Source organism: Drosophila rhopaloa, unplaced genomic scaffold (genome assembly GCF_018152115.1).
Source record: "Drosophila rhopaloa isolate 14029-0021.01 unplaced genomic scaffold, ASM1815211v1 contig_3, whole genome shotgun sequence".
Classification (NCBI taxonomy): domain Eukaryota; kingdom Metazoa; phylum Arthropoda; class Insecta; order Diptera; family Drosophilidae; genus Drosophila; species Drosophila rhopaloa.
In genome coordinates, this window is record NW_025335123.1 from 2,766,967 (window position 1) to 2,793,933 (window position 26,967).

The 26,967-nt window shown below is 38.9% G+C and overlaps 2 protein-coding genes across 3 annotated transcripts; both read right to left on the reverse strand.

Annotated features, from left to right (window-relative positions):
- Positions 1 to 17,692: 17,692 nt before the first annotated feature.
- LOC108052266 (neutral alpha-glucosidase AB) lies at positions 17,693 to 21,970 on the reverse strand. Of its 2 annotated transcripts, none has more exons than XM_017134631.2 (5): positions 21,864 to 21,970; positions 21,310 to 21,438; positions 20,012 to 20,761; positions 18,440 to 19,925; positions 17,693 to 18,374 (listed from the first exon to the last, which is right to left on the reverse strand). In XM_017134631.2, exons 2-5 carry the CDS (start codon positions 21,414 to 21,416, stop codon positions 17,943 to 17,945), a joined length of 2,775 nt encoding a protein of 924 aa, XP_016990120.2. In that variant the 5' UTR covers positions 21,417 to 21,438; positions 21,864 to 21,970; the 3' UTR covers positions 17,693 to 17,942. The 2 variants fall into 2 exon arrangements, with proteins under 2 accessions (XP_016990120.2, XP_016990129.2); XM_017134640.2 differs by having other exon boundaries at positions 21,886 to 21,966.
- A 566-nt stretch (positions 21,971 to 22,536) lies between these two features.
- On the reverse strand, positions 22,537 to 26,893 carry LOC123037995 (tektin-3-like). Its single transcript, XM_044461248.1, has 4 exons — positions 26,149 to 26,893; positions 24,911 to 25,263; positions 23,788 to 24,375; positions 22,537 to 23,252 (listed from the first exon to the last, which is right to left on the reverse strand). The coding sequence occupies exons 1-4, from the start codon at positions 26,455 to 26,457 to the stop codon at positions 22,715 to 22,717; spliced, it is 1,788 nt and encodes a 595-aa protein (XP_044317183.1). The 5' UTR covers positions 26,458 to 26,893; the 3' UTR covers positions 22,537 to 22,714.
- Between the last annotated feature and the right edge of the window lie 74 nt (positions 26,894 to 26,967).

Consider the following 26,967-nt stretch of genomic DNA (forward strand, 5'->3'; position numbering starts at 1 on the left):
ATAACCTTGCTTCTTGAACTCAGAACTAAGCTTTTATTAAAAATGTATTTTTAATTATAATTATAAAATGTTGATTATAACAATGCGTTTCAAACAAAAGTACAAATTTATTTGAGCATGTGTCTGCCTGTTTAAGTTGTTTAAATGCAAAAATGTTTTAAAATAAATTCTAAATACCTTTATATTTTATTGTCCCTTAAAGTTCTAAATGATATCGAAAAGAATGAAAGAAAATGAGATTCTTTCAGGATTTGCGCAGCTATATAAGTTTGAAGCTCAAACAAGCACTTGCGGGGTATTAAATGGTCCCACCAATGTATTTTGTTTTCGTTTCTTTACCGAGTTTATTCTTATTTTGTGTGTGTGCTCGCCTGACCCCCTGGACATTCAACAATTTGATTTTTTACACCCACTCCAGACCCCCGTGTTGTCCATTGATTTTACATGCTGTGAATAAATAATGAATGAGCATGATGTGGTAAATTGAATATGGCGTGAAATTAGCTTAAGTAAATGGAATTAAGTGGATTTCACAGCCGACTGAGTGTCACACCCCGGTATCCAGAAAACAAAAAGCAAAAAAGTCAGGGGAGAAGGGAATCTGTTGAATGGACAGCGGTAGCAGTGATTTAGTGGCCTACAACGGCAACAGCCCTGACCTAAAGCCCCAACCAATCTTTAAAAAAAAGGAAACTCCCAGTGGAAGTCGTAAAAGTTTCGGCATGAGTATATCGTGTCAGTTGTCGTGTCATGTCATGACCTCCTGAAACATTTTATGGTGACTCCGGAAACGAGAAAAAGGGGCTGTCTTAAAATCCGCTCAGGCAAATCGCATCGTATTAACCTTCAACGTTTTCATTTTGAACATTTCCAGTGACAGGAATTCAATTCCCACCCCCTCACGAGCTCTCGTGCCACTTGATCCCCATTTGATTTGTCAAATGCCCCAGACATCAGAGACGTTGGTATGCAAACGCAAAAAAAAAAACACACAAAAACTCACACAAGTTGGAGTAAAGCAAAAAAAAAATTGAAAAAATAAAAAAAAAGGGTTCCCACATCGGCCTCACGAGCAATGACACTTGTAGCAGACGAAAAGGACGACTTCTGGGCGGGAACTTCGGATACACTCACCCTAAAAAAACCCCATTGAATATGCGAATTTGCTAAGCATTTAAATTAACTCCAAGCTAACATAATAATTAAAAATGTTAACGAAATAATTATATATATATATATAACAAAATAATACAAATTTGTCGTGCTTTTATTTGCATTGGGATTTTTTTTGTTGTTTTATTAAAATAAAGATTTTTAATAATTTTGAAAAAATATTGTTTCAAAAGGGATTAATTTAATATTTTTAGCAAAAAATAAAATGTTATTTGGTTAAAACGCTTAAAAAATCGTTTTCAAATATGCAATTAAAATTTTAAATAAAATACACTTACGCTTTAAATAAAATTCACCTACAAATGTGTATGAAGGTCAAATCTTTTATCTGAACTTAATCCAACAATTAATCCATCTTCAGTTAAATTCTTAACCTTGTAACTTACCTTTTTATATAGCTTTAATGAATTTAAACAATGCGTCTATTATTACATCTTAAAATAGTAGTTCTTGGAAGCATAGCTCACATTACCATGGCCCCTTTTTAAATTTCAATATTCTTTTAAAGGACATTTCCTTTTCGTTGTGCTGCAAATTTAATAATCTTACTTTAAGACCATCAAGCCAGATGATCCGACTTGTCGTGGAGCAGGATATGAGGGCTTTGGGGGTGCGGTGTCTGGATTCCGACCATCTAAGGATCCCTCTCCGCCTGCGACTCCGACGAAGCTAAAATGACATTCACTGACACTGAGCACTCGTCGCCTGGGAGTCTTGCAATAAAAATAAAACGTTTCTCAAATAAGCGCTCGGGGAGTTTGCCACCGGAGCTGTCTTTTCCCTGCCGAAAAGGCTCGCATATCCTTTTTGTCGGCTTCACCTGCATACATAGATACACCGGAAGTTATAATGAAAATAAGTTGAAAATTTTAACTTTTTATTATTAAATTACCAATTTTACTGGCCCATCTGTGGAATACCTAAATTTGAAGACATAACAAATATTTGAACTCCTTTTTATTAAATAATGTAATTTTCACATCAAGTTAATATTCCAAATTAAATGTATTCTTCATCAATTACACTTTTCTTTCATTTTTAACTTTGCCGTACTTTTCAAGACGATTTCATAATATGAGCAAAACAAATTGGGAAGAATTTGTACTATCTTTCCTTTTAGGCTTTGTATTTTAAAATCATGATTCATTTTTAATTAGACAAATAGCTGTCTAATGTATATATTATCTGCATATCATGTTTTATATTTTTGAATATTTTAAAAACCTTCTGGGAAAAGATAGCTACATAGTCAAACCCAACCAACATGACGAAGCTGTCAACTAGCTCAAAATTAAACGTTACAAATTTTAGAGTTTTTGTTGACGAATTACTTATAAAATTCATTAAGTACAAAAAGAAAGTGAATTTAAAACAAGAAAGGAAAGCTAACTTCGGGCGGAGCCGAAGTTGATATACCCTTGCAGAATATTCCATAAATTATATTCTCCAAAATTATTCATATGATGCATTCTTAATACTCATAAAAAGTCCCAACTTCCTAACTTTAAAAACACCAAAGTTATGACATTTCCAATCGTTCAGTTATATGGCAGCTATAAGATATAGTCGGCCGATCCTTATGAAATTTGGTGGGTCGGATTGATTGGCCAAAAATAAAACCGATAGAAAATCCCAACTTCCTAACTTTACAAACACCAAAGTTATGGCATTTCCGATCAATCAGTTATATGGCGGCTATAGGATATAGTCGTCCGATCCTTATGAAATTCGGTAGGTCAGAATGATTAGCCAAAAATAAAACCCATAGAAAATCTCAACTTCCTAACTTTAAAAACACCAAAGTTATGGCTTTTCCGATCGTTCAGTTATATGGCAGCTATATGATATAGTCGCCCGATCCGGCTCGTTCCGACTTATATACTACCTGCAATAGAAAGACAACTTTTGGGAAAGTTTCAAGCAGATAGCTTTGAAACTGAGGGACTAGTTTGCGTAGAAACGGACGGACGGACGGACAGACGGACAGACGGACAGACGGACATGGCTAGATCGACTCTCCTGGTGATGCTGATCAAGAATATATATACTTTATAGGGTCGGAAATGTCTCCTTCACTGCGTTGCAAACTTTTGACTGAAATTATAATACCCTCTGCAAGGGTATAATAATGCACCATATTAAGTTGGTTAGTGCCACCTTTAGTGTTATCCTTTCTTTAATGAGCTAAGCAATTTAGTACCAGCTAAGCTATTAGAATTGACCCTAGCTGTAGTTTTATTTTAAGGCTATGACGTTAATAAAGTATTTTTTAAAGATTCATAAAACAGAAAATTATTCTGGTCTCGACGGTCCAAAGTTTATATACCCTTTCGGCTATAACGAAAATGTATTAGTCATTATGACTCTCAGATGTAAAGTATAGATGAAAAGAATTACGAACTATTTTCATGACATTAAAAACTTATTTATGAATTGTTATTATAAATCAACAAAGTTACTTATGTCGTCCATCCCAGTCGCATCAAACTATTATAACTGTGAAAATTCTTAATAAAAAGTTAAAAACCTCGTTCATGAGGTGAATTTCGTGTTGCCAAAGTAGCACATCAAAATAGGATTTCTTTGGCGATCTTGGTCAGTTATTATCCAGGCTAAGAAGTCCGCCTCTACAAACTTTGCCACGCCCCTTAGCCCCAACACTTCATGTGTGAAAACGGGCGGAAAAGTGGGAAGAAAAGCGGTGGGGGGCTTGGCGCGCTTAAAATGCTAATTATTAAAACAATTTTCAGCTGATGGCGGGATGCAGGATTTGGCCGGTCTCGTTGCTATGCATGCGCTTTTCCGCTTTTAACAAGTTTCTTTAGCTAATTTGTCAAACACTTTGCATAATTTGGGCTCCAAGCCCCCCGCTTCTCACCCCGTTGCCGCACTCTTTGGCCAGGATAACGATGTGGCATAAGGAGCCTGGGAGCCTGACAACCCGAGATCCTGGGAGCTTTTCCCTGACAGCAGCGTCTTGTGTTTGTTAATTAATAATTTCCACAGCGCAATTTGCAGTTTGCTTTAACCCATATTAGACACCTTACCTTTAACACTTTTTATAGCTAACCACTTTAAGGGGACGCCCATTAAAGGATTTGTTAATTTAATTTTGGCCTTCAACTGACCATTCCAAAAAGTCTGAAAAATATAGCTTTAAACTTTAAGGCGTTTTTATTAAAACTGTTTTTTGTTAACAGCTGGCTGGTGTGTTAAATACAAATTAAACTAAATTATTAAAAATATGCAAAAACAACATATTAAAAAAATATGAGTACTATTTGTTGTTCTTCTTTAAATATTTATATTAAATTTTATGAAAAGTTTCAAGACTCTTGTGTTTATTTAAAAGACCATTGAAAATCTTACAAATTTTAAATCAAGAATGAAACTATATTTATAATTTATAGCAATTTTTTGATCTTAAACATTGATCTTTATTCGCCTGAAATATCTTTTAAGCGATCAATTTGTATAATAATTTCTGAAATATTTTATTAGCTATTAAACTCCATTTCCTTTGAAGCAATAAATAACCATATTAAACGAACTTACGTTAGCAATTAATTTAACCATTTATCTGAAATACCTTCAAGTAATTCCGCACCATCTATAGCCGCAATTCCTTATTAAAACGTTGATTTTTCCACTTCGAAAGCAATTTAAAAGAAAAATCGTTAAACTAACCTTCGTTAGAAATTCAATTTGGCATTAATCTGAAATACCAGCAAGTAATTCCGAACCATGTCTTTCTAGCCATAGCCGCAATTCCTTAATGAAACGTTGATTTTTCCACTTCCACCGAAAAGAGTTATGCCTCAAATATGCGGACAACAGTGGAAATGGAAAAGTGGGTGCCGAAAAGCCGCGCTTTACGTGTTAATGTGTGCAATGCCAGAACATTTTCCACTCATAAATTAGCGTGCGCGTGAACATTTATTTTGTTATTAAATTTAACAAGTGCCGGTTCACAGGCACCCCGTTTTTCACCACCCACCCTCCACGCCACACTCATTTTCCGGGAGTCTGTTATTAATTTGCAGTTGCCTTGTTGCCATCTTGGCTCAAAAGTTTCTGTCTTAAATTGTTCCCGCTCGTTTCGTTACTTTTCGCACTTGAATACAAAGTTGCCGCCCTGCGACCTTACACCCAGACCCCCCGAGCCTCTCTCCCCCCGGCACGCACCTCCCCCCGGAAGGGGTAATTGCCACTGTGTGTGTGTGTGTGTGGTAGGTGCGGAGTGCGGGGTGCGGGGAAGTAAGGTAGTCCCTTTGGCGTTATTAAGCAATTTACAAGATACTTAAACAAGAATTATGTGCAACATTTTCCAACAAAATGATTCGAGGAGCTGAATTTTAAAATAAACAAAACTGACTCCTGACAAGCCCCCTTTTCCACCTTATTTTCCATGTATGATGGTCTGGTTAGGTGAACGGAAAAATAAAAATAAATTCCTGCGCTTTTCATTTGACTCTTGGGTAAGCCGTTTTAAAGTCACTTAATTAGTCGCACACAAATTTGCAACGTCAACGAATATATTCCGAAAACTTTAAAAGCCTACGTTTTATTGGATAATATGCATGTAAGTTCTTTCAAAAAGCTAACTTCAGTATTATTTGCTCTATGTGAAGGCGATAAATAACATAAAATGTTATCAGAGCCAAATTTAAAATAATTATTACATTCTGCATCTAATATTTTATCCGAAAGCATGTGCTACGATATGGTGCATAGAAAAACAAATTAAAAGGAAATAATCGCTGAATTAAGTTAATAGGAAAAAATTACAGCTGTGTCATAAAATGATCTATAACAAAAAATGCTATCAATTATAGTTATTTTATTATTTCCTGTAAAACGACCTATAAAATGTATAATATTTTGTTATTGTTCATTGTGGTAGGAATTAAAAATGGATACCACTCGTAGCAGAACTCCTTGATTTCCAGGCCAAAAAGCAAAGGGAAATCTCTCAAGTGCGCTCCACAACATCCATCGCTGCACGATGAATCAATTACTTTTCTGAAGGCCCACAGAAGGTACAGCTGGCAGGTGTGTGCATGCATATGAACATGGCCATGTGTTTGAGCTATAAACAAGAAAAGAAGCTAACTGAAAGCCGAAGTTTATATACCCTTGCAGTTATTTCAAATCGACTACATTTCGATTTCTATGCCTATATTACTAAAAACAATGATGCTATGCGATTTTGCGCTGCATTTTGCCATCGTTTCTATGGCAGCTATATGATATAGTTGTCCTATTTAAATTTAATTAAAACCGTAATTCTATAATATTTAAATATTACCAAATCCCAAACAAAAAAAAAAAAAAAGGAAAAAAAAACAGCAAAGTTATAATTGTTTTAATTTTTTTTCCGATTGTTCCTATATGAGCTATATGATATAGTCGCCCGATCCGGCTTGTTCCGACTTATATACTACCTGCAATAGAAAGACAACTTTTGGGAAAGTTTCAAGCAGATAGCTTTAAAACTGAGGGACTAGTTTGCGTAGAAACGGACGGACGGATAGACGGACATGGCTAGATCGACTCTCCTGGTGATGCTGATCAAGAATATATATACTTTATAGGGTCAGAAATGTCTCCTTCACAACCTTTTGACTGAAATTATTATACCCTCTGCAAGGGTATAAAAATTGCGTGACAAAGGCTTAAAAAATCCACTTCTGGCTCCATAATCAAACTTCAGGCCAATTGTATATTCAAAAGCCGGAATCGCTTTGCGTATTTCATATTAAATGAAAGAAAATTCTCAGCCAATGCTGTTCGTTCCCGTTCACCCCCTTTCGGGGGCGCCACTGCTCTTCGCTTTTTTGCCGGACTTTACAGCGGCAATAAACCAACAATTCCCAGGTGAAGTGTACGTGGGCAACAATGGGTTAGGGTGAGCGAAAGGACCAAACTGTTGCATTCAACTTTGCCAACAAGGCAACTAGGATAATGTCCCATAAATTTAAATTTTATATTCGTGAGACATTTTGTGAGACACATGAAAACGCAGCTTATTATTCCATGTGAATTTATTTTAATTTCATTGTTTTTGGATTTAATAATTGATTTATTTAAAAGATAAACCAATAATTTCAATTTTGTAATTTTTATAAAACTACCTGATATCGATTTATATTTCTGTCAGATCGAAACTCGATCTACCTATATTTATACCTTATTTAAAATAAATAAAATAACTTAATCCAACAATTTTAATACTAAATGTTCATTATTTTTTAATTATCTAAATATTAAAATTTTTGACTGGTCTAATTGAATTTAATGTCAATTGTCTTTGGGGACCTACTCGTTCAATCTTGAAAAATAAATGCAACAAAAAAATGTTAAGAGTGTTTACCAAACCGAAGGTTCGAATTATTCACGAAATCACCATACCTAAAAAGAGTTGAGACCCAGAAACAATATATCTGGCATACGACGCGTTGTCTGCCAGCTTAAAGGTGTCCTTGTCGCCTGGCAGGACATCCAGGCACTTTGACAAAGTGCAGTAAGATGTGCAAATTCAATTTTGCCCTCGTCTCGAATGGGTGGAAGGGGGAAGAGCAGGGGCAAAAGGGCAGGACTTAAGGTGCAGACTTTAATGCCATGCCAAGTCAAACAAAGCCAGCAACAGTTCCAGCTGGAAACTCCGCAGCCGGGGCTCCATTTCCAACTCCAGCCAGACTGGGGCCATAACTCACATGAAATCTGTAAGGACACACGCATCCTGCAGCGCCCGGGCAGCGCATTAACATTAACCCGAAATGAACTCCGCCCGGATCCCGTCCTTAACCCTGCCCTCGTCCCTGCGGCAGCTCCAAATCACGCGAAACATCTTTTGCCTGACTTAGCCGGCTGGATAAACATTATGCTTCAGGAGTAAAGCAAGGAAAGAGGTACAGCACTCAGAGCAATTTCGTCCTGAATTCCAAAAATATTCCATCTTATAAACAAAAAAAAAATATGGGACTACAATTTGTTTTCTACACCACAAAAACGTTCTCAGAACAAAATTTAATTGTCATTAAATTAAAGAAACTATCAGAATCTCAAATCGCAAGTTTTTCCTCTCTTATGCGTAATATTTACGAAATTTAGCATAAATGTGTAACTTTCTTAAAACTCGTTGTGATCGAAAACCTTTTATCTGCTTTATTAAATAATGGTGTCAAAGAGTTTTAAATCATATGCATCGTATTATTAGTTAGTAAATATTTCGCATTACTTAAACTAATATTTTTATAAGCTTACGAAATATACATTTTATAATAATTTATATTTTTTACATACAATTTATAATAATTTGAAATTAAATCTAATTAACGTTTGAAAGCTATTTAATTTGCGAAAGTGACGCCTGCAATTGGGAAACTTGCCTTTACACAGCTCTCCCTATTTTTTTGTAGTGTGCCTGATTTTGTGATTTTGAGGGAGGCGGGGGGAAGTGGCTGCTTGGAGGATCCCGGCATCGACTTGACATGTTTGCTTATGCATAAAACGATGTCAGGCGACGACGAGCGTGAAGCTTGCCAGCTTGCCACTCGCGGCAAGGCGGCGACCAAGTTATCATCCGTGGCCCAGGCATCGGCATCGGCATCGGCATCCCCGGACATTTTTCGGGACCATGGGAACCACGAGCATCTGGAAGCCGCGAGCAGCCAGTTTATTGCATGTCGCCCCGTTGTTTGGCTTTCAATTTTTATTTTAGTTTTATTTATACATTATTTTTTTACTGACGCCAGCGAAAGAGATAAGGGAAGCGTCAGGCATGCTCTGCCATGGGGTGGTTTTTGCTTGGCCTTAAACTAAAGCCCTACTTCTAAATTTCACCAGAACAGTTTATAATATGGCGTACAAATTTAAAAAGTATTGACCTTAAAATCAAAGATCTACAAGAAGTTACAATAATTTAAACTTCACAAATAATTAATTTAATCCTTACACGCAGAGAAAATTTGGGATAGAAATTACTGAATTTTTAAATTATACCATTCTTATCAAATAACATTAAAGTCTTTACCTAACAACGAAATTTTAAATTTAACAAAATTGTACGGACAAAAAATTGCATTGAGAAAAAAACATTAAAATAGACCCTTCAGAAAATAAGATAATAACTAAAATACATTGAGTTTAAATACATAGTAAATACATAGTCAAAACATATTAAATTTTTAAATTGAATATTTATGGCATTGAAAATAGAAAATAAAAAGTCTGTGCTTACCTTAACAAAAATCCAACTTTTAATTTTCACATCCTCCCTTTACTTATTTATTTAGCCATTTTTCTTTAAACAATCATTGTAGACCCCATATCAAGGCATTTAAACTGAGAGCAGCAAATATCTTTATTTTCTCTTCCACTTCTCAATAACACTTCCAGTGAAAAAATACCAACCATTCAACTCACCGCCTGAAATTCAGCACTCCTCCACCCTACTTGCTCTGCAATTAATCAGAGTCGAGATCGAGCGGATATCAATAAATATTATTGCAAGGTTCGACTTTGGCTCCGTCTAAAGTGCAGTCTAAACAAAAGCCAAATGCTGCATAAACACGCCGCGCTCAAAGCGAAAGGTATGATTCCATGCCCCGTGTTGTCCGTTCCAGTTCCCCGTTCCCGTTCCACGTTCCCGTTCCCGATCCCCTGATCCTCTTCAGCGTCAGGGAAACTTTAGCATTTGAGTGGCAGCTCCACTGAACCATAAGGCAAAATATCGAGGGTATTAGACAGACAGGTTGACACACACAGAAAAAGTAAAATATTATTTCAGAATTATATTTATTACATACTTAATTCGCTAATTAATACGTTTACTATTGACATAAGTTTTTCAAAATTATATATGTTTAATACTTTGGGCGAAAGATTTATTTAATATTTATTTTCATATTTCAATAACCATTTCACAATAATTTAGAGAACTAAATTTTGATAAATTACCTTACACGTAATAAAATTTTTACTGTAAAAATATATACTAACTTATTTAGTTACTTATCAAGTGTTTTTTTTTCTGTGTATAGTAAAAGTACATCTGAATTACCTTATTGTTCTGCGTTTACATGGAGCATTTGTTTAAATTGGTCACTGATCGGATCACATCTTCATTATCTGCCGACTGAAGCCCCCTCCCCCCTTACAACCACATCCATGGGATGTTAACTTGGACAAATTTCATTCAAGTTAGTGCTCGGCAATAACAACATAAAGAGAGAGAGAGCTTCAATTAAAATAAATGCAACACAAGCGTAAAAAAAGAAAAAAATAAAACACAAAACTAAAGAGGAATGAGGGGACTGCAAAAAGAAAACAAAAAAAAAAGAGTGAAACAATAAACTTTGACTTGCTGACGGTGGCATTTGCGTGATGGTCCCGGGTTTCGAGTTCCGTGTCCCGTTTCCCCGTGTCCCATGTCCCATGTCCCGTGTCCCATATGTCCTGTGTGCTATCCTATTCTGGCCCTGTGTCTATTTGCACCTGCATCACAGATCAAAGTGACGGGTCCGCCCGCAGTCCCCTCCTTCAGCACGCCCCTGGTCAAGTGCTGCACTTGTGTGCGTGGACCCGTAATGAAAAAGCGCGACGTGAGTACTTCAACGGGGGATGGGGGTTGGGGGAGAGGGGTCGGCAAGGGCTACAGCAGGGGGTAAATAGGTGAAAAGGGGTCCATGAAGGCGGTAGGTAAGGGGGAGTAAGATGAGTGTTTGCCCGCTACTTGCCTTCCCCTTTATTTCCCACTTTTTGTTGCCACAATTTCATTTTCAATTTCAATTGCCAAATCCGGCCCCTCCGCCTGGCCATCATGTATAGTATAATATTTGTATTGCATCTCGCCAAGCGATGACCAAGTGCGCACCCCTTTACCCTGCGCCCCTTTGACCAATTGCAATGCAATTTGTGGGCTTTGTTTAATATAGAGCAAAGTCGCTTACATTTATTTACCGAGCCATTCGTAACCAATTTGCGGACAGCTTCAAATGAAATGAGCCAAGGCAAGAACAAATATTTCTGTTGTCTTTTTATTTTTTTAAATACAGATTTGAAGAGGTCAAGATACGACTGTTGCCAACTAATAAGCGATTTTATTTTTGGAGCAACATCTGATCTTTTGCAGCATTAATCTCCTGATCTACTCTACAAAGTTAAACCGATCACTTGTTAATGTTGCTCACCTAAAAAATGGTAAGAGCACGATTTGATTATGATTGTACGTGTTTAATGTTTTTTCTTTCCATACAATTTGATTATTTTTCGAAGGAAATTGGGTTCCGCCTAAAAGTAAACTGTTTAATATCGTTGTGATATACAACATGTAAGTAAATACATGTAAATATACAACAAATCAATTGATTTCATCAATTATAGCACATTATTTGTAAAATAGTGATATTTATGTCAATGTTTATATAATTGCTTAAAACCTTATTCCTTAAATAAGAATTTGGTATAAATATTATAACACAGTATATGTAAATAAAATTTAAAACAAATGATGATAGAAACATGAGAAAGAATCCCACATTTTTTCCCCATTTTCTTCCCCCAAATTGAGACTGCATATGCGGAATTCTGAAACTAATGATGGCCATATCCGACGCCTTCTAACAATTTTTCTTGTTATGCATTTGGTTGCCATTTTTACGCTTTTTTATCTATCTCTGTCTGCGTTACGTTATTTTTTCTTCGCCTCTGTTTTTCCATAAGAATTTTTTAATTTAACGCTCAATAAGCTTTTGCCGCGTTTCGTTTTGGTTTTCCATTCTTTGTTTTTGTTTAATGCGTTTTTTTTTTGTTTTTGGTTCTACTAGTTCTTCCTCTGCTTTTGGGATGCGCGTAATTTTTTTTTGCTGTCTGAAAACGCAGAAAAGACGGGGCAGACTTACTATACATGGGTTACAAGAGAGGGCAGCTACATTTAGTTGAGTGTGGCCCACACTGAAAGAAAATACCCCCTAAAGTGATTACCGAAGCAGATTTTCTTCGAAATTAATGAAATCAGTGAATCATTTATAAATATTTATTTTTAATGATATATGTAAATATAAGCAGGAGATGACTTCCGCTAAGTCAAAACTACTAAAGTTTTAGAAGTAACATTTTTATAAGGATTTCGAAAAAATTCCGTTATGAGACAAATTATCATTTTAATTACTTTAACATACTTTTATACTACGTCGGATAAATTAGTAAAAAACCAAAAGAAAATGAAAACATTATGACTTAGGTTTTTCTAAGTGCTGATGAAAATTGTGTGAGTAGAGGGAAAATCCCAAAATCCAAATCCCGAACGTGTACGTGTACGCATCTGCTGTGTGCGAGTGTTAGTGTGTGTGGCATTCTACCAAGATTGATGGGAATTTAAATTGAGCATTTCGTTATAAATATGCGCGCGTTTTACTGTGTTTTGCGGCAGGTCCTTCCGAAACTAACGTCCCTCCCGCCGCTTCAGCCACCCAATTTCCACAGGCTTAAAAATGGGTGGAAAAGGGGGTGGTGGGTAGGTCCCACTACGTGTGTGCATCCGCACTTAACTTGACAGTCAGCAAGTCAGCCAAGTGCTGTCGTCAGTCAGTCAGTCACATCCATCCCCCCCTGTCCCCCAATGCCTCCTGATCTTTCTCTCAGCATATCCCCCTCTCTCTAGCTCTGACTGCCCACACTTGGCCAAAATCAAACTGCACAGTGGTCAAAACATAGTCCTAAAAGAAAGAAGGTAAATATGGGCCATTTATTATATTAATTCCACAATTTTTAATTCAGCACAACAATTGCTACTGCAAAACAATATATTTTTTCTGTATATTTTATTAGTCCCCAAAAAAACTGCCAACGACGTCAATTTATAATAACATTACTCTAAGTAGTTTTTAATAAAAGCTAAGTATAGAAAATTAACGTGTAACAAAATTAATTTAAAAAAATTAAGTAATTCATCTTTAGCAAATGACAATACATATATTTTTAAATCAAGACCAAACTAAGTGCGTAAGGACATTTGCTTTTGGCTGCCACTGTGCCGGTGACGCAAATTGCACATGAGCATGACGCCTATAATTCCCAAGCCGCAGACATATGTACCACGTCCAGTTATTTCACCAAAGCCCCTAATACACAGAGATAAAAATCCCCACAATCACTATATTTACAATGTAATTTCAATACAACTAACTTGTATAAATCGGCTATATGATTCTTAAGAAAAATAATGGTTTTTATTAACAAGAATTAAATCCTGATGTATTGTATATATTGCTTATTTCTATTATTGATATTTTTCCATTTAAAAAAACATTTAAAAAAACATTTAACAAAATATTTATAAAAATTGTAGTATTAAGTAATTTAATACAATTAAATTTCTATTTACTTAAATAAATATCCATATATTACATAAAAATAAAGTGTAACAAATTCACAAACAGAATTTAACTAAAAACAATTTATATTTGTTTGGTATTTTAAATTGTTGATAATGCCAAAGATAATTTGCAGTTATTTTTCTCTGTGCAGCCACCTCTTTTCGGATCCACCCATTCCTGGTCGGGTGGGTTACTGCTGTCGGAAATCGGGGATTGGGAAGAAATAGGGGGGAAGGGTCCTGAAATAATGGGAGGCGAGACATTGCCGCTGACATTTGTTCTATTGCTGACGTTGCATTCAATGTTGCACACACAAAAACTGGATTGGTTAGGCCGTGACAGTTTCAAACACCGCAATATGGGAGCAACAACTGCGCTAAATAAACTCTAATCCAAATACTCGTATAATTAAAAACAAACATGCTAAAAAGTTAAAATAACCAAAATAAAAAGTCTGACACTGAAAAGTTAAGACCATGTTTTACTGTTTCCAAGATCACTTAACTAACTATTTCAATACGTAGGAACTTACCTTAGAGCAACTGTTTTCATTGATACATTTTCGAAAAACGGCTTTGCAGAAATGTTACCTAAGACCTGCTTTTTTAAACCTATAACTTTTTTTACAGACACCTGATTTTAAAGTGGCATATGTACATCTAAGTGATTGTGGTTTAATTCTCTAAAAAGCTGCAAGGAATTTCAGATTCGGCTTATCGGAGTTTGCTTCCTTTGGTTTAATTTACGAGTAATGGTATAAAACAATGTCACATTCGCAGATGTATTTTTTTTTTATATTTTAGCTTTTTGAGTTAAATACATCAAAAAGATACACCTTAAACTTTTCTCTCCAATCACTCTTCTCCCTCATATTGAAAACTCTCCAAAATCGAATGTGATAGAGCAAGAATATTTGCACTATAGGTGAGAGCGAGATACCCTGAAAAGTTTTTGCAGATCCATAATTATAGGAAAAATCAGATCATAAAACAGAGGTCTTTAGGCTGGGATAATATAATTTTTTAGAACAAGGGTTCAAAGCCTAGCCTAAGCCAGATTTTGTCTATTGCAGTCAAATAATATGTTTCACCATAAGCTATTTTTTCGGTTTTTATTAAGAGTCAATGGAAAAGCCATATCATGGAAATTTAAATCCTCGACTTATGATTAAAAGAGTGAAAAAAATATATACCTATCAGTCAAGCAAAATATAACAACTTGCATTTCTGTGGACTTCACTTTCAAAATAGAAAAAAAAAAAACTATGCCATCTCTTAATTTAATTCCACCTGTTTTGCATTGTACTTATACTAAAACAATTAAGAATTTTTGCCGTCTTGAATGGGTTTTCGGGTCAGTTTTATTATTTCCTTTGAGCTTTCTTTTTCGTATTTGTTCCTCAGGGTTGAGGATACAATCGGGGCGGGAAGTATGGACTGAGAGCTTAGCTAATTTTCTAATTTCGCAACGTAATGCTCGGTTTTTATTGGGGTGGCGACGGGGATTTAGCAGGACATGGAAAAGCCAAGGATGCCAGAAATGCCAAGGATGTGCTTGTTGCTATTATTGTTTTTGGCTCACTCGCGCACCCCTTTTCAAATTCTTGCAGAGCGCATTAAAAATAATTATGCTTATGCTGCTGGAAAATTTGCTGACTTCCATACAAGTGCTCACATGACCAAATGGGTAGCACCCCATCCGTTTAAATATACACACGCGTACCCATATAAACTATATATATGGCGAAATGACCGCAGAGAGAAAGTGCGAGTGGAAGGGAACTGGAGCCAAGCTGCAAAATATTTTTACAACATTCTTAAGCTCAACCGAAACGAAAAGTTATGAAAAATTTTATGAAAATTCATCTAAGGCTTTCGGGGGTCAGAGGTCAGCGAGTGGGCGACGCCACATCGCATTTTCTCGCCCTCCGACTTGGGGGCAAATTTTAATTGAAATAACTTTGATAATGTTGCCAACAACTGAACAACAAGAAAGAATAAGTTCGGGAAAACAAAACTAACATACCAACAAAATAAATTAATATTATTATTTATTAATAAACTAATATTATTAATGATTAAGTACAAACTTATTACAATTAGCCATAATTCCTTTACTCATAAGATCTACTAACTATATCAAACAAACATTTCGTCAAGGGAGAATATCAAAAAATAAACCTATGTCAATTTTGGAACACAATTTCGAATTGCAACATGAAGTCGAGTGCCTCGACTATGGGATACCCGTTACTCTGTTAACCAATTTTAGAATATATACGAATTATTCTCAACAGAAGGTGTCACTTTTAATTAATTAATAAAGATATGACTCTATCTGCAAGTATTTATACCCGTTACTCGTAGAGTAAAAGGGTATATTGTATTCGTGCAAAAGTATGTAACAGCTAGAAGGAAGCGTTTCCGACCCTATAAAGTATATATATTCTTGATCAGGGTCACTAGCCGAGTCGATATAGCCATGTCCGTCTGTCCGTCTGTCTGTCTGTCCGTATGAACGCTGAGATCTCGGAAACTATAAAAGCTAGAAGATTGGCATTTTGCATGCAGATTCTAGGAGTTCCTACGCAGCGCAAGTTTGTTTCAAAAAGGTGTCACGCCCCCTTTAACGCCCACAATCGCTTATATACGATTTTAAAAATTTAAATATTTCGGAAAAGTAAAAATGCAGTTTTATTGTGTTTATCAATACCTATCGAAATGTAGAAGAAATTTTTCAAATCGAACCATTAGTTAAAAAGTTATGCGTGATCAAAGTTTCTATCTCCATCTCCCTCGCACTCCCTTTACCTGAGTAACGGGTATCTGATAGTCGGGGCACCCGACTATAGCGTTCTCTCTTGTTTTATGATGTTTTTGACCATATTAAACTTAATTTCTTATTAATAGCTGAAACAAATTTTTCGATTTATAAAATTGTCGATGAGACGATAAATATTGACGGAATAAATAAATATGTCGACCAAAAACTTGTCTCTACGATGCCTCTACAGAATTTCTTTAATTATGGGCTTCATAAGTTTTTTAATATTTCTTTTCTATGGCAGATGTCTTTAACTGAAAGACGACTATATTTTGAATTTATAATTTGTTTCCATTATTTTTTCTAGTGTTCCAATGGGAGCTATTATAGTCGTCCGGTCTGGCCTGTTTGACTATAGGTGAAATATATACCTATTGCAGGTAAAGAAAACTTTGGGATAGTTTCATCCAAATAAATTTAAATCTGTGAAACTAGTTTGCGTAGAAACGTACGCTTACTTTCTACAAGTGTATACAAATTAAAAACAAGAATGGAAAGCTAGCTTCGGGCGGAGCCGAAGTTGATATACCATTGCAGAATATTATGTACATTATATTCTCCAAAATTATTCATATGATGCATTCTTAAGAGTATTAAGAACGCATCATATGAATAATCCCAACTTCCTAACTTTAAAAACACCAAAGTTATGGCATTTCCAATCGTTCAGTTATATGGCAGTTATAGGATATAGTCGGTCGATCCTTATGACATTTGGTAAGTCAGATTGATTGGCCAAATATAAAGCCCATAGAAAATCCCAACTTCCTAACTTTACAAACACGAAAGTTATGGCATTTCCGATCAATCAGTTATATGGCAGCTATAGGATATAGTCGGCCGATCCCGGCCGTTCCGACTTATATACTGCGTGCAAAGAAAAGAAGGGTGTGTGCAAAGTTTCAATTCGAAAGCTTTAAAACTGAGAGACTAGTTTGCGTAGAAACAGACAGCCGGACATGGCTATATTAACTCAGGAGGTGATCCTGATCAAGAATATATATACTTTATAGGGTCGGAGATGTCTCCTTCACTGCGTTGCACACTTTTGACCAAAATTATAATACCCTCTGCAAGGGTATAAATTAAATTAAATTAAACAAAATGTTTGGCTTAAATGGCTTAAATTATGTTTCGTTATTTATTATGCTATGTAAATGTACTGTAATTCATGTTATGTTTAAAATGTTTTTACATTAAATCAAAAATTGCCTGTTTTCTTACTTAAAAATAAATGTAATTCATAATATTTTATATATAATATTATGTCCGTTGTTAATCTAATTTTTTGCTAATTACCCAATTAAAAGAAACCCTTTTTACTTAAAAAATCGTCTATTTATTGAAACATTAATTAAACTCAACTCGAGTTGCACTCTTCGAATGTTGAGTTGCTGGAATTGGCGGATGAGAAGGGAGAAGGTGAACTTATCGAAGCCAGCTACATTCTGCCTGCAATTGGAGGTTAAGTGTGGAGCTGCGCTTAAACATTTTAATAGCAATTTCAAAGGTGTGCATATATATAGATATAGCAAAACATTAATACGTTGTGCCGGCGACTACAGACTACACATAGTTGAGTTTGATGGCGAAGTCGACGTCCATCTTGACGCCCGGCTTACGCACGACGACGGATAGGTCATGCTGTAACACCTCCAGTTGCTGGCTGACGCCATTCACCGTGACGCTGGCACTGCTTGGCACCTTCTCCAGTCCGGCGATTACGATCCGCTCGATCCAGGCATTGGTCTTGTACTTGGGCTTGCCCACAAAGTGGTTGACCAGCTGGCCGTTGCCGAACTCGTATTTCACATGGATGCGCTTGCCCTGGCGGTAGGCGTAGGACTTCTCATCGTCCAGGTAGAGGGAACCGGCTGCCTTGCCCTGCCTGTCCAGACAGATGATCAGGGTGTACGGATCGTGCAGCATCAAGGTGGAGGCTCGACGTTGGCGCTCCTTCTTCGGAACAATGCTGCCGCCACGCTGCCACACGGGAATCTGTAAAGATCATATTGAAGACATGATACGATTGTCCAATATAAAATTGTCCTAAGGCCTCTTACCTTGTTGTCATCTACTGGAACCGACACATAGCCGGAACGTTCCTGGCGCTGATAGGTGTCCACATCGTACCACCAGTCACCGTTCTTCTTATCATCAATGGTCGGGAAGTATACGTCCACCTTGCTGACGCCCTGCTGCATCACGGGCCTGACAAGCAGGCGATCCTGCACCAGCAGTTGGTTGTCCACGGCGAATGCCTCCTTATCCTGCGGGTAGTGGGTCAGCAATGGCCGGATCACCGGCTCACCTGTCAGCTCCAGCTCGTAGAAAGCGGTGTACCACAACGGCAGATAGGAGTAACGCTTGAGTACCGCATTCTGGATCACCTGGCGAGTTCGTTCTGGGAAAAGCCACGGCTCCCTGCGCTTTGTGTCGATGTGGGCATGAGCCCGGAAGAAGGGTAGGAAAATACCAGTCTGATACCAGCGCTCCAACAGCTCGCTATCTGGGTTTCCAAAGAACCCACCGACATCGGCGCCACAGAAAGAGAATCCGGCCACAGCCTCCGTAAGGCACATCTTAATTGAGTGCTGTAGATGCGACCAATCTGCCAAGTTGTCACCCGTCCAAATGGCAGCATAACGCTGGGACCCGGCAAAGTGGGAACGGGTGAGGATGAAGGGCCGCTGGTTGGGGTCGCGCTGCAACAAACCGGCAAATGAGCCCATCAGATGCATGTGACCGTACAGATTGTGCACATCGCGGTGCTCCCAATTGCCATAGTGCACCAGGTCCTTGGGCGCCGTAATCTCTGGGCCATTGAAGACAGACGGTTCGTTCATGTCATTCCACAGCATTACATCTGCGGTGACCGTTTGGAACTTGTCCAGTGCATACTGGCTGGCGTAGTAATCTCTGACCACGGGATTGAAGAAATCCGGATAACTGGCCGCTCCCGGCCAGCACCATCCCTCGTAGTCGTTACCGTCGCGCGTCTTTACATAGTAACCACGTTCCGTGCACTCCTGGTGGAAAAAGTAACCATTATCCCGCTTGATGTGCGGGTCGATGATCACCACCAAATGGCGACCCAGCTCTGTGAGGTTCTTGATCATCGTCAGCGGCTGCGGGAACTTGAACTTGTCCCAGGTGAAGTAGCGTTTTCCATCGGTGTACTCAATATCCAGCCACATGGTGTCCATGGGTATGTTAAACTCATCAAATTTGGCTGACACGGAGGTCACATCCCTTTCGTCATTGTAGTTCCAGCGGCTCTGGTGGTAGGCCAGTGAAAATAGCTGTGGCAACTCGTGGGTACCCGTCAGAGCAGCGTATTGCTTAAAGGTGTCCATGGGCTTAGGACCCAGCAGGATAAAGGCGTCCACTATGCCCGACTCGGACATGAAGTGGGCAGCCGGCGGAGGAGTGTTTCGCGAGCCGGACACAAAGTTCACCAGCGAAGAGACCACATTGGTTTCCGAGGTTTGGATGTCCACCCAGGTTTCGGCGGCATTTTGCCAGTAAACGCCGGCAGTGTGCTGTTGTCTGAAATGTATTGAAAATGATCGTTTAAACATGTGTTTACAGCCTAAATTAACAACTTATTTTACAAGATATAAGACATAACTCACCCATGACCGTAGATCACAGGCACTGCGCCATAAAGGGCCATCTTGCTGTCCACAACATACTCAAACACATCCAAGTTGTACAGACGATATGGATCCGTGCCGGAAGTGGACTTCAGTACGAAGCTATCAGCATGCTCTGGAATGCCAAAAAGAATTTCGGCGGCGGGGAACGAGAAGTCCAGAGCCACTGCTTCTGGACCGTAGGGTTTAGAGTCATGGTGGGACTTGAAGTTCTCCTCCCATGCACCGGGATCATCGATGGCATCGGCTGCCTTGGGAGTTTCCACAGCGGCATCCTGTTCCTGCTGGTTCTCGTTTCCCTCGGGCTCAGGAGTCTGCTCCTGGGCCTTCTGGCGCAAATGCTCGAAATACAGCCAGTTTTTGGCATTCACCGAGACCACCAGGACATCGTTCTCATAGAAATCGATGCGGAAGGGGTCGCCGTGGATTACGGCCTTGTTTTTCTCCGATGTGATGACGATCTCTCCGTCGGTTTCCCGCTGGACACGAATGCTTCCGGCCCGGGGTTGTCCCTTGAGTGCGTGTTCCACGCGATATCGCGGTCGGAGTGGCTGCTTCTCATCGATCTGCAGGCGGAAAGTGCTGCCCTCCAGTGCCTCCAGCTTAAAGGCAAACTGGTGGTGGTTCTCCTTATTTACCAGATCGGCGGTCAGCGAATCCGCATAGGTGTTCAGAGTGCCCGGAATCAAGGCGTACTTGCTGCCCGAACTCTGTACCTTTCGGGAGCGTCTAAAAAAGCGTAAAGACTTTATTTAATTATTCACAATAGATTGACTTACTTCGAAATATACTATGGACTCAAAAGTTTTGAAAATTAGATCTAGAAAATATATTGGCTGCATTCATAATGTAATTTTTATATAAAAGAGAGAGTTATTTTATGAAAAATGTAAATTCATATATATAAATGAAGAAAAGAAAGAAAGTTAATGATTGTTAATCATATACTTGTAGACGAATATAATGATAATTATAGAAGTTCAAATAAAATAAAATATAAAAAAAATTATAAATTATATGGACAGTGATTTTATAGAAAATAAAAAAGAAGTATAACTTCCATAAGCAGCTTACAAGAAACTTCGACTACCACTAAATACAGATTGCCATGGGTAGGAGCCCAATAATGGCTTCCTAGGTAAGCTTAAAAACGCTTTTAAATGCAGATTTGTACTTAGTTAGAGACCTACCGTTACCCTTGAGTACCTAAAACCGGTACCTAGCGATGTATTTAAATACATAGGTACAACCGAATTTATTAGGACAGTAAAACTCACCGGCAAAAACTGCTCTGTTCGCAGGTCTTGAAGTTCCCGGGATCCACTCCATCGGCCAGGACAAATAATGCCCAGATAATGGCCACAGTGCAAAGAGCAAATCGCATGGCTCCTTGACCTTTTTCGTACCTTAAACGGAAAATTTCCAGACAAAAATTAGGTATCAAGTTTTCCCACTGGTTTCTACTTTTTGTTTTTGTTGCTCCTAATGTCGGTGCCTACTCCAACTGTAAAGTTAATGTACACGTCAGTCGTGGCCCAAAAAAGATTGCAGCCAATCAAAAAGCTTTGGGGATGCAATTTGAATGCATTTAAATAACACAATTACCCTTTAATTAACCCCTGGCCCCGTATACTGCTGCAAATGCAGTGAAAATATCAGATGGTATCTATATTTTGCCTTTCAGCTGCTTTCTTTGGGAAAATGTTTGGGATATGGTCGTAAAAATATGCCGCCGGTTATTAATGCACTTTATGCTGACACTGCACTTTCGGGGAATTCCTCGGCTTCATACTACCATTCTCTATACATAAGTTTTTCGAATATAACAAACCTTTACTTTTTAAACAGCTTACTTTCGGTTAATTTATTGCTAATAAGATTTATTAAAAATTTTGCAAGGTATCCGCAGTGTGACCGCCGCTCGACCGTTAAAATATACCGTCTATATTATAAAATGTATAGGGTAAAATATACTTTTTAATACCATGGTTATCAAAGATCCTAACCCAAAAATGGTTGACGTCTCTAATACATATCAGCGCCATTTCACATTTTTAAAATTTAGTTCCACTTTATTTTATTTGTGTTTAGAGATGTTTTTACTTTAAATGGTATTTTATACAATTTTATAATTTTAAATGTAAGAAAGTAAATGTGTAACATGTGTCAACATTTCCTCAATTAAATTTTCTTCACTTCGACAATAGGAAAATGTTTTGTATTATTTTATTTTATATTTTCTCTCAAAAAGGCACTTTTCAAACATTATAAAGTGTTAATAAATGTATATTCTCGTGAACCATGATAAGTAGGTAAATCCTAACTCTGTAAAACCCAGGCTAGCAAATATTGGCGTAGTTTCCTAGATAATCCAAATTTTGTATTTAACCAAATGTACCATTTTTGAATTTTTTATTACCAATTTTTATGTACTTTTACGTACTAACCAATGCCTATAGGACGGAACCCCTTAAACTATTTAAAACTACAATTTTATCTTGAAGTGAAACTACCTTTTTTACTAGTTAAGATCGAGATTAAAATAATATTATAATTTTACTCCTTGGAGTGGACAAACAGAGACCGATTTATTGGGACCTCGTAACGACAATGTCTGGCGGGCAAAAGAGGGTGCAACGGTGCAAAGGCCCGCCCCACGTGTTTCCAGAGTCCGGACTGGGATCAGTACTTGATCAGATTGCTGACCGGGAAGGAGCGCCTCAGGCTCATGCACTTCTCCCGATCGATGAACAGTGCGTTGACCTTGTTGCGCAGATCCACCTCCAAGGTGCAACGCGTCTTCAGCAGACCCTGGTGCGTGGCCTCCGCCTCCTGCAGCTTGTGGTGCAGCGTCTCCACGGCGCCCTGGATGTCCTGCACCTCCAGGACGAGTCGCTCCTGGGCGTGATCCTTGCACAGCTCGACACCCTCCCTGTGGGATCGGGCCTCCAGCCGCGTCTGGGCCACCTTCAGCGGTCCGGACTTGTCCTGGATGGCCTTCTGCAGCAGGAACAGGTGCTTCTCCATGTCGAACAGCTCCTGCTGCACCTTCTGCAGGTGCAGCTGCACACGGTTCTTCGCCTCGGCCATCTCCTGCGACCGCCGATCGAAGGCGTTGTTGGTGTTGCTCCAGAAGTCCCACACGGTGGTGGCCACCGAGTTGACCACGCTCTGGGCATCGCTCCGCAGCTGGGAGAGCTTCGCCCGCTCCGCTTGGGAACTGGAGAGACGGAGGGTTAGGGTTACCGATTAGAATTGCAAATAAGAAGAGACAATAATATCTACTAGTGGATTTCATTTTTTGAACCCAAGCTGAATGGGTTTTGAATGTTTGTGTACCAAATACATATATAAACATTTATTTTCCAATATTGGTGTTATATATTCGAGTTATATACCGGTGCAGTTAACAAAAATTTAATATTCTATAAAACGATTTATTTAGATTTCTTTCTATCATTTCAATAACAGCCATAAGATATGGTTTCTTATTTTGACTGAAATTGTAATATCTGCTGGAGTATAAAAATATAGTAATAATATTGGGGTCACCGCAAAATTTGTGAGAAAGTGTGTTTAAAAGTATCTAAAGGTACTCATACTTTTCAAAGACTACTGGTAAGTTTTCTTCTTTGTTTTCAATTTGGCTGATTTGTATATAAAGTTGGTAATTAAAAAATAGAGTACCTTAGGTATACTACAAAATATAAGCATACTCAGATCCATAATGAGTTTGACCCTGGCACAGGACTCACCGGCGGACGTGCTCACTGCTGGCCTGGGCCCAGGATTCCTGGGTGCTGACCGAGGGATCGAACTTCTCGATGCCGCCGTAGTAGGTGATGCCACGGCTGTGGTTGTTCAGCTGGTGGCACATGGAGTCGATGCCCAAGGAGGACTCCTTGTGGGCCACGTCGTCCTCGAGGAGATGCTGGGCGCCGCGGCAGTCGAGTGCCTGCTTCGAGATCTTCTCGTGCAGTCCGCCCAGGCGGTCGCGCGAGTTCCTCAGATTGTTGATCTCCACGAGGAGGGCCTTCTCGACGATGTCGTGCACCTTCTCGGTGCCCTGGCGCGACTCCCGGTGGAAGAGGCACTCCTGGGCGATGTGCAGTGGGATCTCCAGATCGAGGAGCGCCTTGCCGCACTGCCGCTGCAGCTCGTTGATGTCCGACATCTCGGCGATCAGCTTCTCCAGCTCCGCGTTCAGTTCGTTCCGCCAGAAGGTCAGGTCGGTGATCCGCTCGCCCAACCTGCGACCCGCATCCCTCTGCCCCGAGGTCGCCTTCTCATCCGTCTCCCGCATCAGACGCACTGCATCATTGCGCATGCGCTCAGACAGGTTGCTAAAGCACAGGACAAAATATATCAAATTGTTTACTATTTAGGAAATGTATGGAGAAGGGTAAAACGGAAACCTTTTCAACCTAATTCGGTCGCAATTTTATTTATGCCATTGGTGCAAAGGCAGTAAAACAATATTAGCTATTAAATTAATTATAAAATTATACCATTAAGAGTATAGAGGAAAATGGGATAAATAAAAAAAAAGTGTATTTATTTATTTTTCTCCATTAAAATATCAGCATATTAGATAAAGAAAAATAGCCTTTAAGTTCAACATGCTTGTTATGCCAATAATTAAGTTCGTCACTGCATGTACATTCTAATAGAATTTGATTGGAAGTGAAACTATAATAAAAAATACAAAATGGCGGATTCATAACTATTTTCTATTCTTTAGTTACTTTTTCAAATTTTGAATATTCAATTAAAGGTATAGTAACGTTAGATTTCATTTTAAATTAATTAGGCATACTGGTGAATAATACTAAATACTTAATTTACTTAGATTGTTATGAATGAGACTAGGCCACTTACCGGTTCATGTTGGACTCGGAGTACTTGGTCATGTTGTTGTTGTACCACTCGTTGCTAGTGTACCGCGTGTAGAGGGCGGCCCGGGCGGCATGCTGGGGATTGCGATCGAACCCGGTGACCAGGTTGGGGAAGATCATCCCGTCCGTCTTCATGCCCTTGGGCAGGAAGCACTGCTTGGTCAGCTGGTTGGTCACCGGCTGCTCCGGCAGGTGCTTCACCTGGATCAGCTCGTAGGCCATCGCCGGTCTCCATGGGTGCTTCGTGGGCGTCTCGTAGGCGGCGCCAACTCTCGGCGGGATCGAGGGTCCCATGACGGGCTCCATGCAGGGCGGAGCGCCCGCCTGGCTCCATGGCTGCAATTGGGAATACATGACCGTGGTTTTCGGAATTCCGGATCCCCCGGCTCCGCCACCCGCCCCATTGTGACTCATAGTGTTTGGTGGCTTCGTGTGTAGTGTAGTGTAGCTTAGTGTATTCTAGTGCGTGCAACTGGAAATTGTGCCACTTTGAATTTTGAATTGCTGGAAATTTATAGAGAAAATCTCAAAAAAACACTGATATCGACGTAGATACGTGCCCTTTCACGGAGCGGAAAAACTTAACTGAGCTCGGTTTCAGAATCAGGTGACAGGTCCTAAATTTCGGTATAGCCTACTGGGATTGCTCATTGAAATGTGCAAAGTAAGTTAGAGGATGGATCGATTTTTGAACCAAAAACAACGAAATTACTTAAGATTTGCCTTTAAAAAGTTGACAAAAAAAATCCGATCTATCCTGATAAAAATGATAATTCTTGAAATTTGATCCTAAATTATTATAATGATATGGGTTATGTAAAACCAAATATAACGCTAAAGTCGAGTGCCGACTTTGAGATACCCGGTACTAGTTTCCCCTAATATAAATACATGTTTCACACCTAACAAGAGTTTATATTAAATGATTTTCCCACCATCAAAACTTAACGATTTTGAGTTAGTTCTTAGTTCCCGGAGTTCAAGCTTTCCCAAATCGACTTTCTTTTTCTGGTTCTCTATGCCAAAACCAAAGACCAATATAATTATATTGGTCTTTGGCCATATATGCACTACGAGCACCGGGTATAATTAAGTGATATTATGGTATGATATATGCTCTTGGGTGGTAATATTGCAGATGATGTGCTGTGAAACAAAGCTATGCATTATGTTATAGCAGTTATAGTGTATTGAGATAATGATATGGACTGTGGCCGGTACATAGGACTCCATGAGGTTGCGGTGGTCCTTGCGCTCGTTGTACTCGTTCATGTCGGCGGTGGGCCACTTGTCCAGCAGGTTGTCCTTGACCAGGCGGTGATCGAAGATGCGGTTCTCGAGATATGCGTGCTTGTGGAACTTGAGCACTTCCTGCCCTTTGAGTGGTGCCATGGTGCCGGCGGGATTCGAAGCACTCACTATCGGTACACTGGATCGCAAGAGCAGGTTCTTGAGCGTTTCGGGCGCCTTTTGCTGCGGATTCGGGTAGCGTTGGCTCAAATAGTGATCCTCGTTGGCCCAGCAGAGCATTGGTCGATGGACAGTTTATATTAGCAACTTGATTGCCTTGGAACTCCGTTCACTTTAGGTCTGTTCGGTCCTACGGCTCCTGTTAGAGTGGTCTTGGGCCTCCTGGTTCGGGCTCTTCTCCAACTAGTTTATTGATTAAACTCGGTAGCCTGGCAGCGGCATCGCTTGGCAATGGATTTCCTTCAACGACTTGTGAAATCAATGGCAATGACACGGGTTTATTGACCCACTTGCCAATGGGGTAAAACTGGGCCGAATTCATTCCCGAATTTTTGACCTTGCTCAGTGCGGAATTAATTATGCTTAGAATTGTTAGTTGACAATGTTGAAGGCCAGACTTTTTTCCATAAGAGGAACTTCAGTTGCTCTGCAACAGTTAACAAAATTCTAATCACAAGCTAAGTATTAGACATTGCATTCTACCAAAGAAATTATTATCATTAAATACAAAATGTTTAAGAAACACTCTTTATATAGCTTTAAAATAACCTTGTGAATAATTCCGAAAAC

Excerpts from the sequence above, each read along its gene's own strand:
- LOC123037995 (XM_044461248.1), bottom strand. The coding sequence starts at position 26,457 with ATGCTCTGCTGGGCCAACGAGGATCACTATTTGAGCCAACGCTACCCG. Across the intron at positions 25,264-26,148 it reads GCAACCTCATGGAGTCCTAT|CCATGGAGCCAGGCGGGCGC; the intron begins GTACCGGCCACA and ends TCCCAATTGCAG. Across the intron at positions 24,376-24,910 it reads TCCGAGTCCAACATGAACCG|CAACCTGTCTGAGCGCATGC; the intron begins GTAAGTGGCCTA and ends CCTGTGCTTTAG.
- LOC108052266 (XM_017134631.2), bottom strand. The coding sequence starts at position 21,416 with ATGCGATTTGCTCTTTGCACTGTGGCCATTATCTGGGCATTATTTGTC. Across the intron at positions 20,762-21,309 it reads GAACAGAGCAGTTTTTGCCG|ACGCTCCCGAAAGGTACAGA; the intron begins GTGAGTTTTACT and ends ACGCTTTTTTAG. Across the intron at positions 18,375-18,439 it reads TTCCAGTAGATGACAACAAG|ATTCCCGTGTGGCAGCGTGG; the intron begins GTAAGAGGCCTT and ends TGATCTTTACAG.